The 23,605-nt window shown below is 50.4% G+C and overlaps 1 protein-coding gene and 1 pseudogene across 1 annotated transcript; one reads left to right on the forward strand and one right to left on the reverse strand.

Moving 5' to 3' along the window:
* The window catches only part of LOC131559605 (zinc finger protein 11-like), a 912,004-nt pseudogene extending 888,904 nt beyond the window's left edge, over positions 1-23,100 (reverse strand).
* LOC131559857 (olfactory receptor 14C36-like) lies at positions 6,583-7,533 on the forward strand. Its single transcript, XM_058808362.1, has one exon. The coding sequence runs from the start codon at positions 6,601-6,603 to the stop codon at positions 7,531-7,533; it is 933 nt and encodes a 310-aa protein (XP_058664345.1). The 5' UTR covers positions 6,583-6,600.
* Positions 23,101-23,605: the final 505 nt, after the last annotated feature.

Genomic DNA, 23,605 nt, shown 5'->3' on the forward strand with positions numbered 1-23,605 from the left:
ACATGGTAAAGACCAAAAAATTCAGAAACTTTTCTTTTCTTTGTTGGTCGGCAGGGAGGTGCTGGGTTTTGGTTTGGGCTTCTGCTCTGTGTCTGGGCTGGGCTGGGCTGGGCCAGGCCATCTTGCTGCAGGCTGGGCTTCTTTTCTATTTTCTGGGTTGCTTGCTGGCTTCTCTCTCCATGGGCTCTGGTTTGGCCGGGCTGGGCTTCAGCAGCTGCCGGGCAAGGAGACAGGGGAGGCTGCAGAGCTTTAGCCAGAGCAGGGCTGGCTGTGGCTGTGAAGATCTCGCTGTCAGGCTGCTGCTTCTTCTTCTTCTTAGCGTGGCTGAGACCAGAGACTTCTGTGGCTGGTGTGGAAAACTAAACACTAACTATAAAGCTGATCTGAACACAACTGAGCCACAGCTTTCTGTTAGTAGTTACCGGTGGGTTAGGTAGGCTTCAGGCGTGATGTTAACTTTTTCAGTACTTCAATCTTCTTTTGAGTGAGAGAAAAGAGAAAAATGCAAGTATATTAAAAACAAGATGAAGACATTAAAGGTAATAAAGAAGAAGGTAAGTAAGTCCCAGATGGGAGGGGTGAGAAGATGCTTTGTTTTTAGAGCTGAAAACCTCTTGTAAGCCATAAAGAAAAGACTCTTTTCCCTTATAATACATAAAACGATAAGGAAATGAAAGTGTTTGAATTGATATTAGGTAAAGGCTTCTATGTTAAAGTAAGCAGATGTTGAAATAGCTGTAATCCCATGAGAAGTTTGCACAAAGAAAGAGCGCAGTCTTGTGCTTCTAAAAATGAAGATCTGTGTTCCCAGAGATGAAGATGATTTTAGAGATAGATAATGAGAACTTTTGCCTTTGAACAGCTCATCTTTAAAACAATACCCCATCAATCAACATAGCCCATCTCTAAGCCGTGGGAAGGTTGGTAGAAATAAGAAAGATTTTACGATAGCAAGGTTCCCCTGGCGGTTGTTATTCATGACAAAATTGAGAACCATGAGAAAACTGTTTTTTCCTTTTGTAGAAAAGTCTCCATAACTTTATCAAGAGGGACTTCTCTCCCTAAGTGAACTAAAAAAAGACTCTTTGAGAGGTAGTAAACTGACTAGAAATCTTAAGTTTAGTTTCTTTACATTGTCAGTGAGAAAGAAAAAGTTGTGGGGAGAAGTATTCTAAAAAGTTTGCTTTGATTCTTACTACCTTTTTTTTTCTTTTTACTTACTATTATTAAAATTTTTCTTTCCACCCTTTTAAAGTTTTGAGCCTGCTTTACCTTTCTCCTAATCCTATCTCACAACCAAAAATAATTGTATTAGTAATTAGCCAACACCAAACCCACCACATTCTTTAGTGCATTAGCCAAAAAAAATCTCAAAATTAAAGAGATCTTATATTAGCAAACCAAAACCACGACACCCTAGCACAGACCCAGTCACTCCCAGTATGACCCCGGTAGGAAACCACTGTGATCCCAGTCTTCCCCAGCACAGTCCCAGTCAATCCCAGTTGCCCCCAGTGTAGACTCAGTTACTCCAGTCGCTCTCAGTGTGTTCCCAGTCACCCCCAGTATGGTTACAGTCACTCCCAGTATATCCCAGTTGGTCCCACTGTGATCCCTGTTGCCCCAGTTCTGGCCCTGCTGAGTCCCAGTGTGCTCTGATCCTGCACCCAGTGGGTCCCAGTGCTGGGCACGGTGTATCCCGGTGTATCCTTGTGTATCCTGCTGTATCCCAATATGACCCGGTGTATCCCAGTGTGACCTGGTGTATCTCAGTTTATCCTGGTGTATCCCTGTGTCCCAGTCCATCCCAGCCTGTCCCAGTCTGTCCCGGTCCCCTCCCTTCACTGGGAGTGACTGGGGTCATACTGGTGGAAAGTGAACCTTACTGGGCCAAGTGGATGTGACTGGGAATGACTGTGAGTATGCTGAAGGCAACTGGGATATACTGGGAATGTCAGTAACCATGCTGGGGGTGTCTGGGAACACACTGAGAGTCTCAGCAGGTCCAAGGACACCATGCTGACACTATGGAACCTCATGGAGCCAAGGGGATCATTGTGGCACCACTGGAGCCCATGCAACCAAGGGGCCGTGGTGACACAGCAGGGCTTCATGGAACCCAGAGACCATTATGGCTCTGTGGGGCCTGATGGAACCATAGAGACCATTAGGACCCTTCAGGACCTGGTGTCACCATTATGACACCTCAGAGCCTCATGGAAGCAAGGGACCATTGCGACACTGTGGGGCCCCATGGAACCCAGGGAAAGTGGAACAGGTCTGGTTGGCTTGGCCTCCCAGGGGCCACCTGACAGGTCTGGGCAATGCGAGGATGTCAAGGGCTGCCTCTTATCAGCTCCTGGAGCACTGAGGTTCCGTGCTTTCCTTGCTATGAAAAGAACCATCCCTCTTTTCAGATGCCATTGCCAAAATTCATATTCTCCCTAAAACAATTCCTGAATGCAAGGGTACCTCTCAGAAGAAAACCTGCCAACTCTGGATGGCTTGGCCTCTGGCATTCGCCTCTCATCTTCCCCTGAAACCCTGGGGCTCTGTTCCTTCATTCTTATGGAAAAGAACCAGCCTTCATGTCCAGGGACCATGGCCAAAATTAGAATTTGGCCTCCCAAATTCTGTATATCCAAGGATTGCTCCCAGACAAAAGTAGCCAGGACAGAACGGTCAGGCTGGCCCTGTCCTCTGGTGATTTTCTTAGACAATGAGCTGAATGTTTTCAAATGAAACCACTTTGGAGAGGGCCCAGAGATCTCCCAATGTGGTGTTTTGAGGCCTCGGGCACATGACCACTACATATGGACAAAGGATTTCTTTGCTCTGTGCTGTTGTGGTGGTTACGCACCATGGAAGTGATGTTCTAAGAGAAGCTGCTAGCAGTTTCCTCCATTTCTGACAATAAACACAACAAGTAATTAGCTTTGAGAATTGACAATCTGTTAAACCACTAAGGAAACTGTACACACCTCTGTGAAGACACATGTTAAAGATGAGAAAGCCCGGGAGGGTCTCTTTCCCTTCTGGCTGGCAAAGAGGTTAACAAGGCTGACCCAGCCCCCATCTCAGCCAGGCCGGGCCGGGCGGCTCCTGCTGTGGGCCCGGGCCCCTTCCCAGGGACCCCGCCAGGCCCCATCGGCTGCCGGGCAAGGCAGGGGGAGGAGAAGCCATCGGCCCCCACCCGTGCTGCTGCTGTGTTCTGGCAGAGATCCTGGCCCTGCCCCAGCGCAGCCCATCCTGACACAGCTCCAGTGCAGCCGCTGCAGAAACCTCCATTGTAAAACAGCTCCGGCTGCAAGCACTGAGCCCGGCCGGGGTCACGGAACCATCTGCAGTCCCCAGGTGAGATATGAACTCTTTCAGTGCCTCCATCCTCCATAGAGTGAGAGAAAAGGACAAAGAGCAGGCACACAGAGGAGCAACAGGAAGACACTGAGGTGAAGAGGAAGTCGAGTCCCTGATGGGGGGGATGAGAAGATGCCTTGATCTTGGGGCTGAAATTCTCTTGTAAAGCTATGGAGAAGGATAGAATCGATAGATCAGACTCTCTTTTTCCTATAATGCAATGGAAAGTATGTGGAGATGACTAGTTCAGCAAAGGCCTCCATGCTAAAGTAAGCAAATATTGAAGTAGCTGTGATCCCATGAGAGGTTTAAATATAGAAAGAGAGTGATGAGACCCTGTGCCCTCAGGGAAAGAAGAAGAAGACCTCTGTTCCCAATGCTGAAGATGATTTCAGAAATAGAAAACATAAGATGATGTCAGAAATAGATGAAGAGCACATTTGCTCTTGAACAGCTCACCTTTAAACAACATGGCCCATAAACACAGCTGTGGGAAAAGCTGTGAACAAATGGGAAGGACTTCACAATTGCAGATTTTTCCAGGCGGCTTCTATTCATAGAAATTGAGAGCCATGAGAGAACTCTTTTCTTATGGAGAAATCTCCCTATCACGGAAGAGAGACTTCTCTCCCTGAATGAAATGAAAAAAGACTATTCTAGAGGTGGTAAAATGACTGAAATTTTAGGTTTTCTCTCTTTATATTGTCAGTAAGACAGAAAAGGTTATAGGGAGAGGAGAAGTGTTCTGAAAGTTTTGTTCTGATTCTTATTACTCTTTCTTCTAGGTACTATTAATAAACTTCTCTTTATATCCTCTAAAAGTTTTGAGCCTATGTTGCCTTACTCCTAATCCTACCTCACGGCAGGAAATGAGTAAGTATATTCTAGTGAGTGCAGTGCTAATTAGCCAACACTGAACCCACCACAGTGTTTGATACATTGGCCGAGAAATCTCAAAGTGATGAACCAAAACCACTACAGAAAACTTCCTGATAAAATGCATTAGACCAGAGAGAAATCAAGGCAGAGCCATGGTTTGTCAGGACTTTCTTGATCCTCATGAGCTCCGTGGTGCATTTGGAGCTGAGCCCTGGAACCTCAGGGAGTGAGAGGAGATGGCACAAACCTTTCCAGGAGTCAAAGTCAGAGGAAACACCCAAAGTGTCTCAAAGCATGAATGGGTCTCACTGAGGTCCATCCCCAACACAGGCTCCTCATGGACTCCTTGGAGGAGAGAATTGGAGGCCATAATTGGACAAAAGACTTCTAAGAGATTCAGAGTAGAAAGGAACATCCAAAGTACCTTGAAAATCTTGACTAACTCAAAGTATTAATGAGCCCCACTGAGTGTCAGTACAAAGATCTCAAGGGACTCATTCAAGCAGATAATTGGGGCCATGATTGAACAAACCGCTCACAGAGTCTGTATCAAAAGGGAAACACCAAGTACCTTAAAAAAACTGAAGTACCTCGAAGCATTAATGAGCCCCACTGAGTGTTTTTACTGACAAAGCCTCTCCAGGGACTAATTACAACAGAGAATTGGAGGCCATGACTGCACAAACCTCTCAGAGACTCCAAGGCAAAAGCAAAACCCAAAGTCCTTTGAAAAAATGCAGTCCCTGGGAGCATGAAGGAGCCCCAAGGGCCATTCCTGAGCAAGGCTCTCCAGGGACTCCTTCCAGCAGATCCTTGAGGCCACTGGGATGTGGGCTAGGAGGGGGATGCTGAGGGCAGGACAAGGGGCTGACAGTGCCCAGACTGGCTGGGGCTGTGCCAGGAGGCTCCAGTGCCTCAGGACAAGGTGTCTCCTCACAGCCCTTGGTGGCACAGACCCTGCTGCTGTGCCCCAGGGCACCAAGACTTGGCTTCTCTTTGTCCCCACCTGTCATCACTGCCTGCAGTTCTCTGGTCTGCCTGGAGCCTGGGGACAGTTTCTTAGTTGTGTCTCTCAGTGGGACCCATTAAAAGTCCAAGAAACTTTGGAGTGGGATTCTGACTTGGAGTTCTGGAGAGGTTTCTTCAGCTCCCTCTCAGGGACTGATGTTCAAGGCCTGAGCACAAAGCCCCAGAGGCTCATTAAAGTCCTTGTGCTGTGTCTGTGCTGATGAGCTGGGCTGGGCTCCTGGCACAGAGGCAACTCCTGGTAACCAAGCAAAGCTTCAAAAGCACATTTCTCTTGATGAGCAGCTCTTCTGCCAGCCCAGCAGGGCTGAGGCACTGCCTGCAGCCACCCCGGGCACAGCACAGAGGCACAGAGAGCTTCAATCATTCAGGGCTGGGAAGGTGCTGAGAAGTGCCTGGGGCAGAATCACTGCCAGCCCTTGGCACAGGAACCTCTGGCTGCAGGACAATGCAGCTGCAGCTCCTGGAGTGATCTCCTAAAGCTGGAACATCCCAATGCCTACAGACCCTGTGAGTACATTCTCTGATTGTCTCTTGTGCAGAGCAGCCAGGGGTGCCCAGGGCTGTCCTGCAGAGCAGGGTCCTGCAGCCCAGGGCGCTGTGCTGGGGCAGGGACTCTGCTGCCTGCCAGGGACAGCTCTCAGCCATCCTTGGCAGCTGCTCCCAGCACTGGGGGACAAGATCTGGGTGGGAGGAGACAGCTGGTAAGGCTTGGAAGTGTTCTCCTTGTGTGGGGAGGATGTTGCATTGTTCAGGACTGCTCCCAGCATGGCATTTAACTGCAGAACATTTCCAAGTAGATTATACCAGGGACCACAGCAAGGCAGGGGCTGCACAAAAGGGAAAATCCTGCTTTTTTAATCTACTAGTCTAGGTTGCCTGGGTAGGAAATTGCACATAGATATTCATCTCTCAGTTCAGGTTGGGAAAAATGAAAACATTTTCTCTCAGATGTTAATAAACCTGGCAGTAACAAAATCAGCACAGGGCCCCTTAGAGGCATCATCAGTGTTGTTTTTCCAGCCTCCTCAGAGTTGCTCTGATGTTTCCATCAGAGCCTGCAGAGGCAGAGCTGCCCCTGGGCAGTGCCAGAGCTGGGAGGGGTCTGCAGGGCAGAACTGAGCCCCCAGGGCTGGGCTGGGCTCTGGCAGCACTGGCAGGGCTCAGCCCTGGGCACAGGGAAGCAGCTGCTGGCAGGGACAGCTCCAGGCAGCAGAGCCCTGGGCAGGCAGTCGGGGGAAAAAGCCCCCACACTATGCTAGGATATTAAAAGTCCTCTCCAAGCACAACTATTCGATGATTACTTTTTTTACAGATCCCCATGCCAAGACACTGCAAATGTCCAACAGCAGCTCCATCAGCCACTTCCTCCTGCTGGCATTAGCAGACATGCAGCAGCTGCAGCTCCTGCACTTCTGCCTCTTGCTGGGCATCTCCCTGGCTGCCCTCCTGGGCAACGGCCTCATCATCAGTGCCATAGCCTGCAGCCACCACCTGCACACGCCCATGTTCTTCTTCCTGCTCAACCTGGCCCTCAGCGACCTGGGCTCCATCTGCACCACTGTCCCCAAAGCCATGCACAATTCCCTTTGGGACACCAGGAACATCTCCTACAAAGGATGTGTTGCACAGCTATTTCTGATTTACTTCTTCCTTGGAACAGAGCTTTCTCTTCTGATCATCATGTGCTACGACCGCTACGTGTCCATCTGCAAACCCCTGCACTACGGGACCCTCCTGGGCAGCAGAGCTTGTGCCCACATGGCAGCAGCTGCCTGGGCCAGTGCCTTTCTCTATTCGCTGCTGCACACAGCCAATACATTTTCCTTGCCCCTGTGCCATGGCAATGTCCTGGGCCAGTTCTTCTGTGAAATCCCCCAGATCCTCAAGCTCTCCTGCTCAAATTCCTCACTCAGGGAACTGGGGCTAATTGCAGTTAGTGCCTGCTTGCTATTTGGTTGTTTTATGTTCATTGTTTTCTCCTATGTGCAGATCTTCAGGGTCGTGCTGAGGATCCCCTCTGAGCAGGGACGGCACAAAGCCTTTTCCACCTGCCTCCCTCACCTGGCTGTGGTCTCCCTGTTCATCAGCACTGTCATATTTGCTCACCTGAAGCCTCCCTCCCTCTCCTCCCCATCCCTGGATCTGGCTGTGTCAGTTCTGTACTCAGTGGTGCCTCCAGCCCTGAACCCTCTCATCTACAGCCTGAGGAACCAGGAGCTCAAGGCTGCTGTGAGGAGACTGATGACTGGGTGCTTTCAGGAACATTAAATTGCTGGTCAATTTCTGCAAATCACTTGTAATAAAACTAGTTTTTGATACTTCTTGTTGGTTTCATTTTGGAGATTTCTTTCCTTTGTTTTAGTTTTTCCATTCTGTCCACAAAGAAACATCATTGCTTGTGCCATTTCTCATTTTGTTTCTCTCAACGTTCCCTGTGGCCACAGACTGTGTCATTTGGGGACTGCACTCTTGGTGTATTTAAAGGAAGTAAAGGATGTCCCAGCAAAATTTTCTGCAGAGATGCCCTTTTGTTGCCTTCTCTGGAGCTGCAGCAACAATGTCTGTATGCAGAGCTGGGGGCAGATCAGTGCTGGCACATCAGCCCTGCTCCTGCTGGCCACACCATTCCTGAGCCAGGCCAGGAGCCATTGGCCTTCTTGGCCACCTGGTCACACTGATGGCTCATGTCCAGCCTGCTGTCCATCAGTCCCTGCAGGTCCCTTTCTGCCTGGCTGCTGTTCAGCCACTCCATTCCCAGCCTATAGCACTGGGGCCAAATTGCAGGGCCTGGTACTTGGATTTTTTAAACCTGAAATTGCTGGATTCAGCCCCTCAATCCAGCCTGTCCAGGTCTCTCTGCAAAGCCCTTCTATGCTCCCACAGATGAACACTCACATCCAGCTTGGTGTCATCTGCAAAGATGTCCTAGGTTCCAGGGGGCCTCTCAGTGTCACAATGGCCTCTGCACTGTCACACTGTTCTCCTTGGGTCCATGAGACCATGCAGAGCAACAATGGTCTCCTTGGTTCCGTGGGGCCCCAAAATGTGACAATGCACTCCTTGGTTCCATGGGGCTTCACATGTTCTTGTTGGTGCTGCAGTTTCACAGTGGCCCCTTGGTTCCATGAAGCCCCAGAGTGTCACAATGGCCCCATGGGTACATGAGGTCCCACACTATCACCATGGTCTCTGTAGTTCCACAAGTCCCCTCAGTGTCACAATGGACTCCTTGTTTCCACGAGGCCACACAGTGTCACAACGTTCTTCCAGATCCCCTGAGGCCCCCTCGTGTCACAGTGGCCCCTTGGTGACACAGGATCCTGCACTGTCACAATGGCCCCTTGGTTCCATGAGGCCCTGCAGTGTCAGAATGGCCCCTTGGTTCCACTGGGCCCTGGAGTCTCCCAATGGTCTCCTTGGTGTTCTAGTGTCAAAATGGTGAAACCCCTTGGTTACACAAGGCCCTTCAGTGTCACAATGGCCTCTGTGGTTCCACAAGGACCCAGAGTGTCACGGTGCACTGCCTGGTTCCATTTCGCCTCAGAGCACCACAGTGGACCCCTGGTTCTGTGGGGCTGCATGGTGTCACTATGGTCCTCTTAGTTCCATGAGGCCTTGCAGTGTCACAATGGCCCCAGAGTGTCCCAATTATCACAGAATGACAGAATGAAATAGGCTGGAAAAGACCTTTGGGATCATCAAGTCCAACCAATGCCCTAATACTGCCTTGTCACACAGACCATGCCACTAAGTGCCACTGAAGAGGGACAGGGACTCTGCCACCTCCCCCTGGCCAGCCATTCCAATTCTCACTCACCCTTTATGTGAAGAACTCATTCCTATTTTCCAGCCTGAACCTCCCCTGGTGCAGCTTCAGGCTGTGTCTTCTTGTCCTGCCCTCCAGCAGATCTACACTCACACCTGGATTGGTGCCATCTGCAAGTTGTGAAGGGTGGACTCGATCCCCTCACCCAGATCACCAGTGAAGATATTAAACAGGACTGGGCCCAACACAGATCCCTGGGGGACACCACCAGTGCCTGGACACCAGCTGGGTGCAGCACCATCCCCACCACTCTCTGAGCCCAGCCTCCAGCCAGCTCTTAAATCTCCCAGCGAGGAGAGAACCTGCCCAAGCTGTGGGCTGCAGCTTTTCCAGGGAATGCTGTCAGAGACAGTGTCAAAGGCTTTGCTGAATTCCAGGCACACAACCTCCACAGCCTTTCCTGCATCCGCAGGTGGGTCACTGTGGGATCTCAGCACCTCAGGACTGATGTGCAGAGTGATCGAGACCACCCTTGGGGGGCGCGGGAGTCCTGGAATATTGCCAGAAGTGTCTGGTGGCTGGACTTTGATCCTACACAGGAGACGACACCTGTATGAGGATGGGAGGATTTCACTGGGGTAAATGGTGAAGGGATAAGTTAATTAGAGTGAAACACAGGGTTTAAGATTTCTGTATAGGGAGGGTCTAAAGAAGTAAGATGGAGGAATTGGGGTGTGTCCTGTCCTTCTTCTTCTTCTTCTTGGCCTCCATCTTCTGTGGTGATGTTGGCAGTTTGGGATTGGTTTTTACTAAAAGTGCACTGGTTAATAAGGGTAAAAGGTATTGGGGAAAATTGATAAATATTGTATACGTAATTTTGAGTATAAAGATAGGTGACCGCCCCGGGGGCTCGCAGTGTGCTCGTGGCTGGCTTGCCGTGCAGACCTCTGTCGGGCCGAGAGAAAATCTTTTAGATAAACAATTAATAAACACCGAGACCGAGAAAAAACCTGAAGCCTCTTCTCGTCCTTTGAAGCGCGGGCTGTCCAAGGCCACCCCGGGCCTTTCCAGGTCATTGAAACAGCCGAGAAAGCGACAGGTCACCTGGTCATAAAAGGAGATCAGATCACTCAGGCAGGACCTGCCACCCATATCCTCCTTCCAGCCCTTCTTGGGGATGGGCTCATACTGGCACCTCCAGTTTTCTGGGAGATCCCTGCTGAGCCAGCACTGATGGTAAATGATGGAGAGCAGCCTGGGGAGCTCATCCAACAGCTCCCTCAACCTCCTAGGATGGATCCCATCCAATCCCATATACCTGTGAGCATCTGAGTGGCTCAGCTGGTCACCCACTGCTTCCTCCTGGATTCCAGGAGCTGTTCTGCTGCCTGTGCCCATCTACCAGCTCAGGAGAACACTTGTCCTGTCAGAAACCTGTCCTAATATTGAAAATTGAGACAAACAAGGTGTTAAGTAGTGTAGCCTTTTCCTTATCTTTGGTTACTATATTCTCCACTGCATCCAATAAAGAGTAGAGGTTCGCCTTATCCCATGTTTTGCTAATAGTTTATTTATAGAAACATTTCCTAATATTTTTCACAGAAGTGGCCAGGTTAAGTTCTAATTGAGCTTTCACATCTCAGCTTTTCATTCTGCATGACCTAACGACATCCTTAAACACTTCCTAAGTTTCCGGATCTTCTATCCAATGTTGATGCTTCCCACTTAACATTACTTTCTTGAAGTGTCCATCCTTCCTGGGCCCCATTTGTTTTTAAGGGCTGTTTCCCTTAAAGCAATCACTACCTGATTTGGTACTCCCCAAATCTGCAGCCTAAACAGGCCAAAGTCTGCCCTTCCTATTCCCAGTGCAGAAGTTTTGTTGCTGCCCCTCCCTCTTTCACAGAACATTGAACTCTTCATTATTTCATGGTCACTGTGCCCCAGGCAGCCTCTGAGCCCCCCATCTGCCACCAGCCCTTCTCTGTTTGTGAACAGCAGCAAACAGAGCTTTCCTTGGCAGTGGGAGTGCTACCAAAAATTTGGTAAAACAGAAAATTCCTTAACCCCAATGTAGCATTAAGAAGCAGCATTCTTTATTCAGCTGTATCCAGTTCTGGGCCCCTCACTTTAAGAGGGACGTTGAGTTACTTGAGCGTGTCCAGAGGAGAGCAACGAAACTAATAAGGGGCTTGGAACACAAGCCATATGAAGAGCGACTGAGGGAGCTGGGGTTGTTCAGCCTGGAGAAAAGGAGACTAAGGGGTGACCTCATCACTCTCTACAACTTCCTGAAGGGTGGCTGTAGTGAGCTGGGGGTCGGCCTCTTTCTCCGGGCGACAACGGATAGAACAAGAGGACACAGTCTCAAGTTGCGTCAAGCTAGATGTAAGTTAGAAGTAAGAAGGAAATACTTCACAGAAAGAGTGGTCAGAAACTGGAATCATTTACCCAGTGAGGTGGTAGAGGCATCATCCCTTGAAGAATTTAAAAAAAGACTGGATGTGGCACTTGCTGCCATGATCTAGCTGAACAGTTAGAACATCGGCTGGACTAGATGATCTTATAGGTCTCTTCCAGTCTTGAAAATTCTGTGATTCTGTGATTCTGTGATTCTGTGGATGCACAGGGAAGAGCTCCTCCCAAAGCTGTGCATGCTGAGTACAGGAAAGTTTCTGTTTATATTCTGTATTTTTCATACATATTCATTGATTGTCCTGGACTAAAAATACATATGATAATCATTTCCCCAAAATCATTAATATATGTCCCCTCCCCTTTACCCATGCATTCTCCTGTCCTGGGGGTCTCTCTGGTGGTCCCTGGTGGTCGTGGACCCCAATGTTCCCATGGGCCTGGCTGAGCTGGCAGGACACTGAGGCTGCTGAACTTCCAGTTCCCCTTCTCATACAATGGGCATTGTGTGGTTTCCACAGGCCTGGGGTTGTGGAGAACAAGCTCCAGGTGTGAGCTCACCTGGTGAAGACAATTGATCATCTGGTACCATGTGGTCACAGAGTGGGCTATGACATCACAGAGTGGTTTAGGTGAGGTCATCGAGCAGCCATGGCATTATAGTCTGCCTTTGTGACATCAGAGATCCAGCTGTGACATTACAGGGCAGAGGTCTGACATCACAGTGCAGACTATGGCATCACAGACTCTGGTGTGACATCAGAGACCAGCTGTGTGACATTGGAGAATGGGCTGTGACATCCCAGAGCAGGCTGTGACATCCCAGAGGGGCTGTGTGACTTCCCAGAGGGGCTGTGTGACATCCCAGCAGGCTGTGTCAGGTCACTGGGTTGGTCACTCTGCCCCAGTTCCCCCTCACAGTTTCTCCCAACAAGTCCAATGCTGTCCATGCCCAGCAGGGTCCCTGTCCCCCAGGATCCCCCCGGCCCACCTGGAGCCACAGCCTCCACCAAAGGATGTTCCACAGGATCCACCCCAGAGCCTGACAGGGGACAAGGGGCCAGGGCTGTGTGACCAGGACAGCAAGGACTGGGATTATCCCGGTCACTGTGGCCTGGTTTGGATTGCCCAGGGCAGGAAAGATGTCTGGCAGCTGGAGCAGGGTCTGGGAAGGGCCTCCAAGGTGGGGCTGGAGCCCTTGGGCTTTGAGCAGAGGCTGAGGGAGCTGGGCTGGTCCAGCCTGGAGCAGGGAAGGCTGAGGGGCTCCTCATCCCAGCCTGGCAGTGCCAGCGAGGAGGGGATGGAGAACACAGAGCCAGGCTCTTCACCGGGGGCTGGGGGAGACAAAAGCCGATGGGTGGAAGGGGAAAGAGGGGAGATCAGCCAGGGCATGAGGAAATGAAATGAGTCAGGCTGCTTTCAGCATTTCCTCAACACCAAGAGCAGCCTGACCTCCCTTCTCCATCCACCACTGATAGATTTGCAAATCAGGAATTGTTTGAGCTGTTCTGTCCTCAGTCCAGGACAAGAGTCCTGATACAAGAACTCAATTGTGTTTATATCTATCACAGAACCACATTAGTCAAAAATTAATTTTAGTATGCAAATCAGTTGTGAACAGTGGACTCATCAGACATGCTGGGACATTGCACATAGCTCAGAGAAGAGTTTGGAATTGTGTGATTGTTATTTTAATGGTGTAATTTTTATTAAGTTATATCCTGTTCAACTCTGGTCTGTTGGCTAGGTCCAGTGTGGGCTGGAGGGAGCTCAGATTTGCACAAGGCTGCTCTGAGTGCCAGCCTTGGATGGGGAAAATGGTGGGGTGGGGGAAGGGACAGAGTCTGTTTGATTGTCAGCCATGAAAGGTCCTGATTTTCATACCCAGTCAAACTGCATGAGGAGGTACTTGGATTCAATGTCAATTGGAGATTGCACATTTCAATGAATTACTAGTAAAAAAAAATTACAGGACCTAAAAAAATATTTTCTTGCTGTTTTTTTAAATTCAGGGTATTCACATTGAATTGGCTTCTGAAATCATACTAATTAACCACACATTTGATTTGAACACTTAAATCAAATTATTCCCAGAAGCTTAGCTTGTTTAGCTGTTCTGAATGTTAATGAGCGCTGGGACACTGAATTCCTGCACTGAAGAGCTGAAGGCTGAACAAGCCTCTGGAGCAGGAAAATTCAGCAGCAGCCTCCAAGGTGCTGAGGATGTCAGCAGCCCCCACTGAGGCCATCCCTGCCCAGAGACCGTGGGGGAATGGGCAGACAAGGAGAGCGTCCCTGGGGCTGGGGCAGCACAACTTAGAGGCACCAGCAGCTCCAGATGGGCAATGGAGTGTGCAATGTGGCTGGGAAAGCCCTGCCTGGGCTGGGCCAAGCAGGACACACAAGCCCTGACCCCCATCCCTGAAACAAATCTCTCTCTGAGACATTTTAAAGGAATTACAATTGTTTCTGTATTCTGAATTGGACTCCCTGGAAAAATACCAACAGGAGATTCTCAGGAGCTCAAAACAACCAAACAGCTTTTACTGGTAACTTTACAAAATCAGAGAAACTTTGGCAAAAGGTTCTTTAGGACTTTGTAGTGGTTTTGGTTTGTTAATTCAAGATTTTTCTAATCTTGAGATTTCTTAATTAATTGATTTGTAAATGTGGTGGGTTTTATTGTTGGTTAATTATTTATGTATGTATTTTGTTGTAAGATAGTATTACAAGAAAGATAAAGTAGGCCTAAAATTTAAAAAGGGTATAAAGAAAATGTTATTAAAATAAATTTAAAAAGTAAAAAGTAGAAAGAATTAAAATAAACTCTTTATTACACTTTTTTTGTCTTTACAACTTTTTACTGACAATGTGGAGAAACTAAACTTAAAATTTCTAGTTAGTTTGCTATTTCTAGAATAGTCTTTTTTTTAGATTACCTTGAGAGAGAAGTTTTGGTGTTAAGCTTATGGAGATTTTTTTACAAGAGGAAAAAATAGGGCTTTTGTGGTTCTTTATTTGGTCATGGATAGCAGTTGCTGGCGGAAGTTAGGTATTGTGAAGTTGTGAAGTTGTTTTTATTGCTTCAAGCTTTTTTACAGTTTGCTGATGGGCCATGTTGACTTATGGGGTATTGTTTAAAAGATGAGTTGTTTAAAGGTAAAAGTTTTTATTATTTACTTTTAAAATTATTTTTATCTCTGGGAATAGAGATTTTCTCTTGAGGATACTGGACTTTTTTTCCTGTTTAAACTTTTGATGAAATTCCAGTTATTTTAACATTTGTTTATTTTAGTATGGAGGTTTTTGTTTGATATTATTTTGAAAATACTTTTAATTTTTTTTGTGTTTTAAAGAAAAAGAGTTTTTTTCTTTATAGTTTATAAGAGGATTATAGTTTTTAGATTTAGGTAATTTTTCTTCTTTTTTTATTTGTGATTTATTTTCTTCTTTACTGACTTTGATGGTTTCATATTGTTTTTTATATGCTTATATTTTGCTTTTTCAATTCCCCTTCAATTCCCCTTGGTCTTCCTGGGCCCTTCCCCCAGGTGGGCCTTGGGCTCATTTGGTCCCTCAGGAGCTGGGCTGGGGGCTGCAGAGGTGGCTGTGGAGCATTGCCTGTGCTGTGCCAGGCACTGGCAGACACTGCTGGGCTGGGATAGAGGCTCTGGGGGGATTGGGGTTCCAGGGCAGGGCAGGGCTGGGGTTCCAGGGCAGGGCAAGGCTGGACCTGCCCCTTCCTCCCCACACATGAAATGTTTCAAGCCAACAATCTCCTCCAGTCTATCAGAATAGGGAATGTTGGAGGTGAAATCCCAATTCTGGCCATGGGTGCCTAGAGGTGCAGGACAGTTCTTTTCCATAGGAAGGAAAGCACAGAGCCCCAAGATTTGGAAGGCAGGTGAGAGACTGACTAGGCCAAAGCCAGCCAGACTTGTCAGGAATGGCAGATTTTGTCTGGGAGCAGTCTTTGGATTATGGGAATTTTGGAGGTGGAAGCCCAATCTTGGCCATAGGCACCTGGAGAAGCCGGACAGTTCTTTTCCATGGGAAGGAAAGCATGGAGCCTTCCCCAGTGGTTTGAGGAGAGACGGGAAGTGACCCTTGTGAAACGACTGCAAGACAGACTTCTCCTGGCAATTTTCCTATTGGAACAATCACTGGATATAAGGAAATTTGGAGGTGAAATCCCAGTTCTGGTTATAGGTGCTTGGAGGAGGAGAGATCATTTCCATAGGAAGGAAAACATGGAGCCCCAGTGTTTCAGCAGCAGAAGAGAAGAGACCCTCAACATGCTAAGGTCAGCTGGACCAGTCAGATGGTCCCTGGGAAGCCAAACCAGCCAGAGCTGTTCTGTGTTCCCTTGTTTTTATGGGGTCATACAAACAGTGCCATAATGGTGACTTGTTTCCAAGGGGTCCAGCAGTGTCACAATGGTCCCTAGGTTTCATAAGGCCCTGCAGTATCACAATGGTCTCCACGATTCCATGAGTCCGCTCAGTGTCACAATGGCTCCTTGGTTCCATGAGACTGTGAAGTGTCTTAATGGTCTCCCCATGTTTTCATGAGACCCTGCAATGTCATAATGGACCTTTGGCTCCATGGAGTCTCGCAGTGTCACAATGGCCCCTTGGTCCCATGACACCCCAAAGTGTCACAGTGGTCTCCATGGTGCCATGAGGCCCCTTGGTGTCACAATGGACCCTTGGTTTGATGGGGTCTCTCAGTGTCACAGTGATCCCTACAATCCATGGAGCCACACAGCGTCAGTACAGTCGCCTTGGTTCCATGAGACCCAGCAATGTCACAGTGCTCTCCATGATTCCATGAGGCCCCACAGTGTCCCAATGGTCTCTTGGTCTCACAGGACCCCACAGAGTCACTATGGTCACTTTGTATCACAGGACCCCACAGGGTCACAATGGTCCCTTGGTCTCACAGGGCCCCACAGTGTCAAATTGGTCCCTTGGTCTCACAGGGCCCCACAGTGTCACAATGGTCCCTTGGTTCCATGGGCCCTGTGCCGCTGCATTCCCCCCTCCCCTTCTCAGGCCGCCCTGCCAGCTGAGAAATGCTCCCTGGGCCTCGGCCTTGGCCAACAGCCCCTGGGCTCAGCTCCTCTGCAGCTCATCACAAACACTGTTTGCTCCAGGCACTGCTGCTACCCAACCAGCTCCTGGTTTCTGTAGGAGCAGCCCTGGGAACTGTTGTTGTTCCCTCACTGGCACAACATCCCTGTTCTCACACTGCCAAAGAAAGCTGTTGGTGCCAAGTGCGGCCAGGATGAACCATTGCTGGGACTGAAGCCCCTCTCTTGGGGCCCCACAAACAGTGCTCCTAAAGGAGCCCTTGGAGCTCTCCTGGGCCAGTGACTCCCTCTGAGTGGGGCCTCTCCCAGCCGGGAACTCTCCCGTTTGCTGCACTCGGGGATCCTGAACAACGACGGAGCCTGGGCCGATCCCCCCACTCCTCCAGGCTCAACCCTTTGCCCTTTGCTGGGGAGATGCCAAAGCATCCACAGGGAGCATTTTCTGCCTTCAGGGGAATTGCTCACAGGTGCCTTGCACTGACTCTTGGTGTCTGTGTGCACACAGGAGTGCCTGTGCTGGGGAAATGTGGCAGAAATGCTGCTCTCTGAGGGGTCTGAGTGCCTTGGATAGCTGAGTCAGTCAGATATCCACATATCAGTAATTAAGGTTAAGTCACAAGTTCTAAGCTAAATTAAATGCTGCTAAGAGTTGTTCTTTTGCTAAATTGTTACATTTTATTTAAGTTATTGGTTAAGTTAAATATTGTTAAGTGTTATTCCTCTGTTTAATTGCTAAGTCATAGGTTATAAGTTAGGTTAAAAAATGCTAAATGCTATTGTTTTGCTAAACTTTAATGTTTAAGGTATCAGTCACATTTAAGGTTTAAGTCCTGTTAGGTGTGAGGCCTGTTAAGCCTTTGGGCCGTATTCCTTTTATCCGTACCCTCACTTGTGTCACACACACACAGGGACATTTCTTGGTTAATTTCTGGTTTGAATGCCTGACTTCTGTTTGGTTTTGTTGTTGCTTTGTTTCCTTGTTGTGCCTGAAGTGTCCAATCACCGGCAGAGTGACTCTTGCCAAGAAACTTTGTGCTGCTGTCCCTTAATATTGAATCTGGTTTTTGCTGCTCCCTTGCTGGGGATTTTTTCAGCGCTCTCAAGCCCTCATTGGTAACAGGATGAAGGAGCCCTGGTCCAGGCTCTGGCCCTGGGGGACACGGGGACGCTGCCGACAGGTTCCTGTCCCCCTGTGCCACCCCCAGGGCCCCGGCCCCTTGGCCCCGTGTCAGGCCCTGGGGTCGATCTCGTGGAACATCCTCTGGGGGAGGCTGCGGGGCCGGGGGAACCCAGGGGGACAGGGGACCCCGCTGTGCACCAGCAGGGTTGGACTGCTCTGGGGGGAGCTGTGAGGGGGGCCGGAGCAGAGTGACCTCCCCAGTGACCTCACACAGGCCCCTGTGATGTCACACAGATCCCTGTGATGTCATACTGCCCCTGTGATGTCACACTGCCCCTTTGATATCACACAGCCATCTCTGTGATGTCACAGAGCCCTGTGATGTCACACTGCCCCTGTGATGGCACAGAACCAACTCTATGTCACCTTGTAATTTCATACAGCAGTGCTGTGATGTCACAGAAGACTGATGTCACAAAGTCACCCTATGATGTCACAATCTGTTCTGTGATGTCACAGCCTGCTCTATGATGTTACACAGCTACCAGGTAATGTCACAACCCACTCTCTGATGCCACAGAGCCGCCCTCTATGATGGCAGACTCTGCTCTATGGTCTCAACTCCTACTCTGTGATGTCACAGCCAGCTCTGTGATGTCACAATCTCCTCAGGGATGTCACAGGACCCTCAGGGACTCAGTTCTATTGAAACCCTGAAGTTTCTTGTGTTTTGAAGAGATCCCTGTCAGGGACACAAGTGAGAAAGCGTCCCCAAGTTCCAGGTAGAGCAGAACACTGGAGGCAGTGATGACAGGTGGGGACAAGCAAGGCAAAGGTGTCTCTGGTGCTGAGCACACCTGGATGTGTTTCAGGAATGCAAAGGGCCCAGGCCTGAGCCCCAGCCCCTGGCCAGGCAGATCCTGTCCCTCCCTCCTTGCTCAGGGCTCTTCCCAGGATGGGCACTGGCATGTGGGGATGTGCAATGCCAAGGGCAGGAGCATGGGGCGGCCCCTGCCAGGCTGCTGAGCAGGGCCAAGGAGGCAATGAGGCCCCAGCCCTGCAAGGGTCACTTGTCCCCTTCTGGCCCCAGGCCCAGCAGCCATGGCCAAAGTGCTGGCCAAGTTGGCTCTGTCAGGGCTGTCTTGCAGCTGCTGCCCATCCCTGTGCCCTGTGCAGCCCAGGCTGTCCCACGGTGTCCCTGCCCTGCGCCTCTGTCCCTGCAGGCTGTCGGCATCCCCCGGCTGCCCCACCTGGCTGGGCCCTTCCTTTGCTGACAGCTCTGCCTCCTGCCTGCCCCTGCCTGCCCACACAAATACTTGCGCTGCTCCAGGCTCCTTCTGGGGGACGTGCTGCACCACAGCCCTGCCCTGGGAGAGAAATTTCGCTCTCGTTGTGTTGTAACTGGGCCTCCCCAGCTGCCCTTGGTGCCATTATTCCTTTCTCTGGCTGTTTTACACAATGAAGAAAAGCTCCAGCCTCTCTGAAACCACCCATCCATCCCTCCCAGGCTATTCCTGTTCTGTCATCAGTCTCTACACCACTGACCACAGAGGCCGCAGACTCCCCCTGCTGGTTTTGTGATGAGGCCTCCAAACCCCATTCTGGGAGATTTTTGAGTCCTTTTCAAGAGCTGTGAAATGGAAAAAAGTGATCAAAGTTATTTTCTCCCAAATCTTGCAGTGACAGAAGTTTCAATATTTGTAAACAGAATGAGGGTGGATTTACATTTGTTAGGAGAAGGAAATATTTTACAATTATAAAAGTGGCAAAAAATGGAGAGTGTTTTTCCAGAGAAGTGGATTCCCCATCCCAGGAATTGTCCAAGAGCAGGAGCTTTGTGCAGCGTTGCCCATTGAAACCCTCTCATCTCCAGTGACAGAATTCCTGCATTGTGGGTTCTGTGATGTGCTGGGTGCCCTCCCAGAGCTTCTGGCCGGAATGTCTGCTGAGGGCAGCCAGGCTGCTGCTGGGGCAGTGACCTCACAGCCATCACCATGGCAGCCCTGTCCCCTGGGCCTGGCTCTGCCCTTTCCTCTGCCCCTGCCTTTTCTCTGCTGGCATGAAGAGTTTTGTCATTAATATCTTGTCCCCAAGGTGCTGGGGCCAGTGGCTTCCCAGTCAGGCTCCTGGGGCAGAAGTGGCTTTTCAGAGCCCAGCCAGGAATGAGCCCTGAGGCAGCAGCTCTGCAGTGGTGGCCACCAGGCCGGGCTGCCAAGGAAAGCTTCTGGCCATGGCCTGCAAGCAGCTGCTGCTGCCAAGGTGCCTTTGGTGCCTCAGGCTCTCCCTGGCACAGCTCCCAGCACGGCACTCTGCCCTTGTGCCCGAGCCCTTCCCTGTGCTGGGGCTGGCCTGGGGCTTTTCCTGCAGCGGGACCTGCCCTGCTGATGGCACAGGAAAGGCAATTCCTGCTGGAGCAGGAGGCTCTGCCTGCAATGGGCTCCAACAAGGTCCTGTTTGCAAAGCCCCCAGTGGGAAATGAAGGAGGGGAGTCACACTGCTTTGGGGGTGAATAGTGCTGAAACCAGCCTGACTCCTCCATCTCAAAGTTCAACATCCTCAGAGGGAGCTGAAGCTGTGGCAGAGCTGGAAAAATCCCCAGAGAAAGGAACAACCAAGTGACACCACTGAGAGCTTCTGCAGCGCTGCTGAGCTGGCCCAGCCTGGGCACATCTGACTGACAGGGCAGCACCTCAGACAAGAAAAGCCCTGTCCCAAATTTTAATGGCAGCATCTCCTGACATTTCCCTTCTTGAGGGGTGTGGGGATTCCTCCCAGCAGTGGGGACACCCTCAAGGTCACTGCTCCAGGCTGAGCCAAAGGGAATTGCCCATGGTCATTGGTCTGGGGGAGTGACATCAATCTCTGCTTAATTACGGGTTTTGCTTATTACAGTTGCTTTGAAATAATTTCCTAGTGCTCTGTATAACATATTTTACGTCTCTTACATCGTGGCATAAATATTTCTGATTAAGGCAATTTTGTCTAATCATTACCATAACAGATAATACATATTTATATAAATATATCTGCCCATGACAGGAACCCTGTGAGTGTCTGGGACATCCTGGGTCTTTGGCAGCCTGGGGACTCCTGGGATGTCACCATAGAGCCCCCGTGAGTGCCTGTGACAGATTTGTGCCTTTGCAGCCCAAGGTGCCCTGGGATGTCACCATGGAATGGCTGAGACTGCTTCTGACCACAGGGCTCTTTACCATCCCCAGAAAGCCCTGGGAGGTCTCCATGGAGCCCCTGTCTGTGCCTGTGACATTCCAGCTCTGGAAGAGCCTAGAGACTCTTGGAAAGTCCCCAAGGAACCCCTCTGAGGGCCTGTGACAAATCTGATCCTAAGCAGGCCACCATCACCAGCCCCTGTTGCTATGGTCAGTTTCCATGGCAACCATCACCAGCCCCCTGTTGCTATGGTCAGTTTCCATGGCAACCATCACCAGGCCCCCTGTTGCTATGCTCAGTCCCTCGGCAGCTCCATGGAGACCCCATGCCAGGGGTGGTTGCCATGGACACCAGCTCAGGCCTGCAGCCAGAGACCGTTGCCATGGCAACCATTGGCAGCCCCATCCCCAGGCTCATGGGATCCCAGAACCACAGAATTGGCTGAGCTGGGAGGGACCCATCAGGATCCTCCAGTCCAACTGCTGGCCCTGCACAGGACACCCCAACAATGCCAGCCTGGGCCTGGCAGCGCTGTCCAAACGCTGCTGGAGCTCAGAGAGCCCTGGAGCTGGGACCCTTCCCTGGGGATCCTGGGCAGGGCCCCAGCAGCCTCTGGGCAAAATCCTTTTCCTGGCATCCAACCGGAGCCTGCCCCGACTCAGTGGCAGCCGTTCCCTCCATTCCTGTCCCTGGGCACCAGAGGGAAGAGGTTCCCACAGCCCCAGCCAGGGACCCGCTCCCAAGGCTGCTGCCATGGCCACCAGGGCTGGCACCAGCTGGGATGCTCGGTTTCCAGGCGCCGTGGTTCAGGAATGGGATTCCCCAATTTCCTGCCCCCGCTAAAACCGCGTTGCCCTCGCTGCCCTCCCGTCTCCCATGGAAAGCACAAAAGGCAAAGATCCCGGGCTGGGATAAGAACAATTTATTGGGAACAACAATGAGATAAGGAACAAATGGAACAGAAACAATATTGATGATAGAGTGTATAAATAAAACTGCTTACAGGGAAAACTAAAACACAACTTACTGGGTCTGCCTGGCCACGTATTTCCTCCTGCTTGGAAAGGACACCCTTCTCCTCAGGGACAGAGAAAGAGAGAGAGTGTCCCTTTCCTGTCCCTGGCAATGTCCTGAGGTGGGAGTGAATGTACTGACACAGTCATTGCCAGACCCTCATGTTCTTCCATCCCACATCATGTCATTGGCCGAGGCAGGAAAAGGGACAGGTATCTTCCTAGCATGGATCAGAAGGAAAAATGGATCACAAGGGCTCTTCCCAACCTGGATCCTCCAACTATGGATGAAGTTTGGGCAGTGCACCAAAGTCCTCCTGCATTGGGGCATTGGCAGAGCTTCCCTTACAGGTGCCTCCATTGGTGTCTGGTTAAGACAGAGATCTGGGTGAAGCTTTTCCCACTCTGGGCACACTCGTAGGGCCTCTCCCTCTCCCCAGTGTGGATGCACCGGTGCCTGATGAGGTTGGAGTTGTGCTTGAAGCCCTTCCCGCACTCAGGGCAGCGCAAGGGCCTCTCATCCGTGTGAATCCGCTTATGTCGGAGGAGACTGGAGCTGCTCTGAAACCTCTTCTGACACTGGGGACACTCGTAGGGCCTCTCTCCCTTGTGGATGCGTTGGTGTATGACAAGGGCAGAACTGGAGCTGAAGCCCTTCCCACATTCCCCACACTCATAGGGCCATTCCCCAGCGTGGATCCTGTGGCTGATCAGGGTGCTGCTCTGCCTGAAGCTCTTCCCACACTCCAAGCACTTGTGGGGCTTCTGCGCATCATGAAGCTGCCCATGGACTACCAGCTCCGAGTTCTGACTGAAGCTCTGTCCACCTTCCTGGCTCAGGGTGGGTCTTTCCTCCTCAGAGAACCCTGGGTTGGGTTTGGAGCCCCTCCTCCTCATGGGGGATCTCCGGGCTTTTCCTCCCCATTGGATTCTTTTCCCATGGAGCCACTCAAACCGGCCTCTTCCATGTGGTTCTGCTGTGGGGATTTGTCGTCCCTGATCTTGATCCTCAGCTCCTTCTCTGGTAGGGGAATGACAAGCACAGGATGGGATTTCCCTCGGTGCAAGAGGGAAGGGGAAGGAGATCCCCACAGTGCATACCCATCAGGATGGCGTCGGCAGCAGGGATGTCCTGCAGCGAGGGGATTTTCTGGGCAGGGAGATGGAGCAGGAGAGAGGGGGAAATAGGAACTGACTTCCTTCTCACCTGCCTGGGTGTCCTGGGCATCCTCATCTTCCTTGAAGTGTCTTCCGCCATCTGGCCAAGTTTTAGGAATAGGATATTCCTAAAACAAGGGAGGAAAACAAGGGATGAGCACAGTGAGCTTTGTACTGGTTTAAAGGCAAACCTGAGGAAGTGTCTAAGCCAGAATTCCAATTCAGTAAAAAAATAAGGATCAAGGCAATGATACAGAAACACTGACTTAAACTGACAGAGTCAGGATATAACCTGACACCCTGTTGGTCAGGATGATGGCAGCAGTCCCAGTAAATGGTGGTGCAGTCCTCTTGGAGAAATGAACACGAATCTGTCGAAGCAGTGATCCTGTAGAAGGGTCTGGTCTTCCTCTGGATGTCCAGTGGTGGTTAGGGAGTTCTTGTCCTCTGGGAATTCAGTAGGCAAACTGCTCCTGGTGTAGCAAAGTGTGAGCTTATATCCAGGTAGGAATGCTTGGATCCTCCCCCTGGGTGGAGAATCCCACAATGGGAGGATGGAATTTTATCAGTCCTGCAGTGACACTCAATGGCCCATTCACAGGAGA

The sequence above is a fragment of the Ammospiza caudacuta genome, chromosome 7 (genome assembly GCF_027887145.1).
Source record: "Ammospiza caudacuta isolate bAmmCau1 chromosome 7, bAmmCau1.pri, whole genome shotgun sequence".
NCBI lineage: Eukaryota > Metazoa > Chordata > Aves > Passeriformes > Passerellidae > Ammospiza > Ammospiza caudacuta.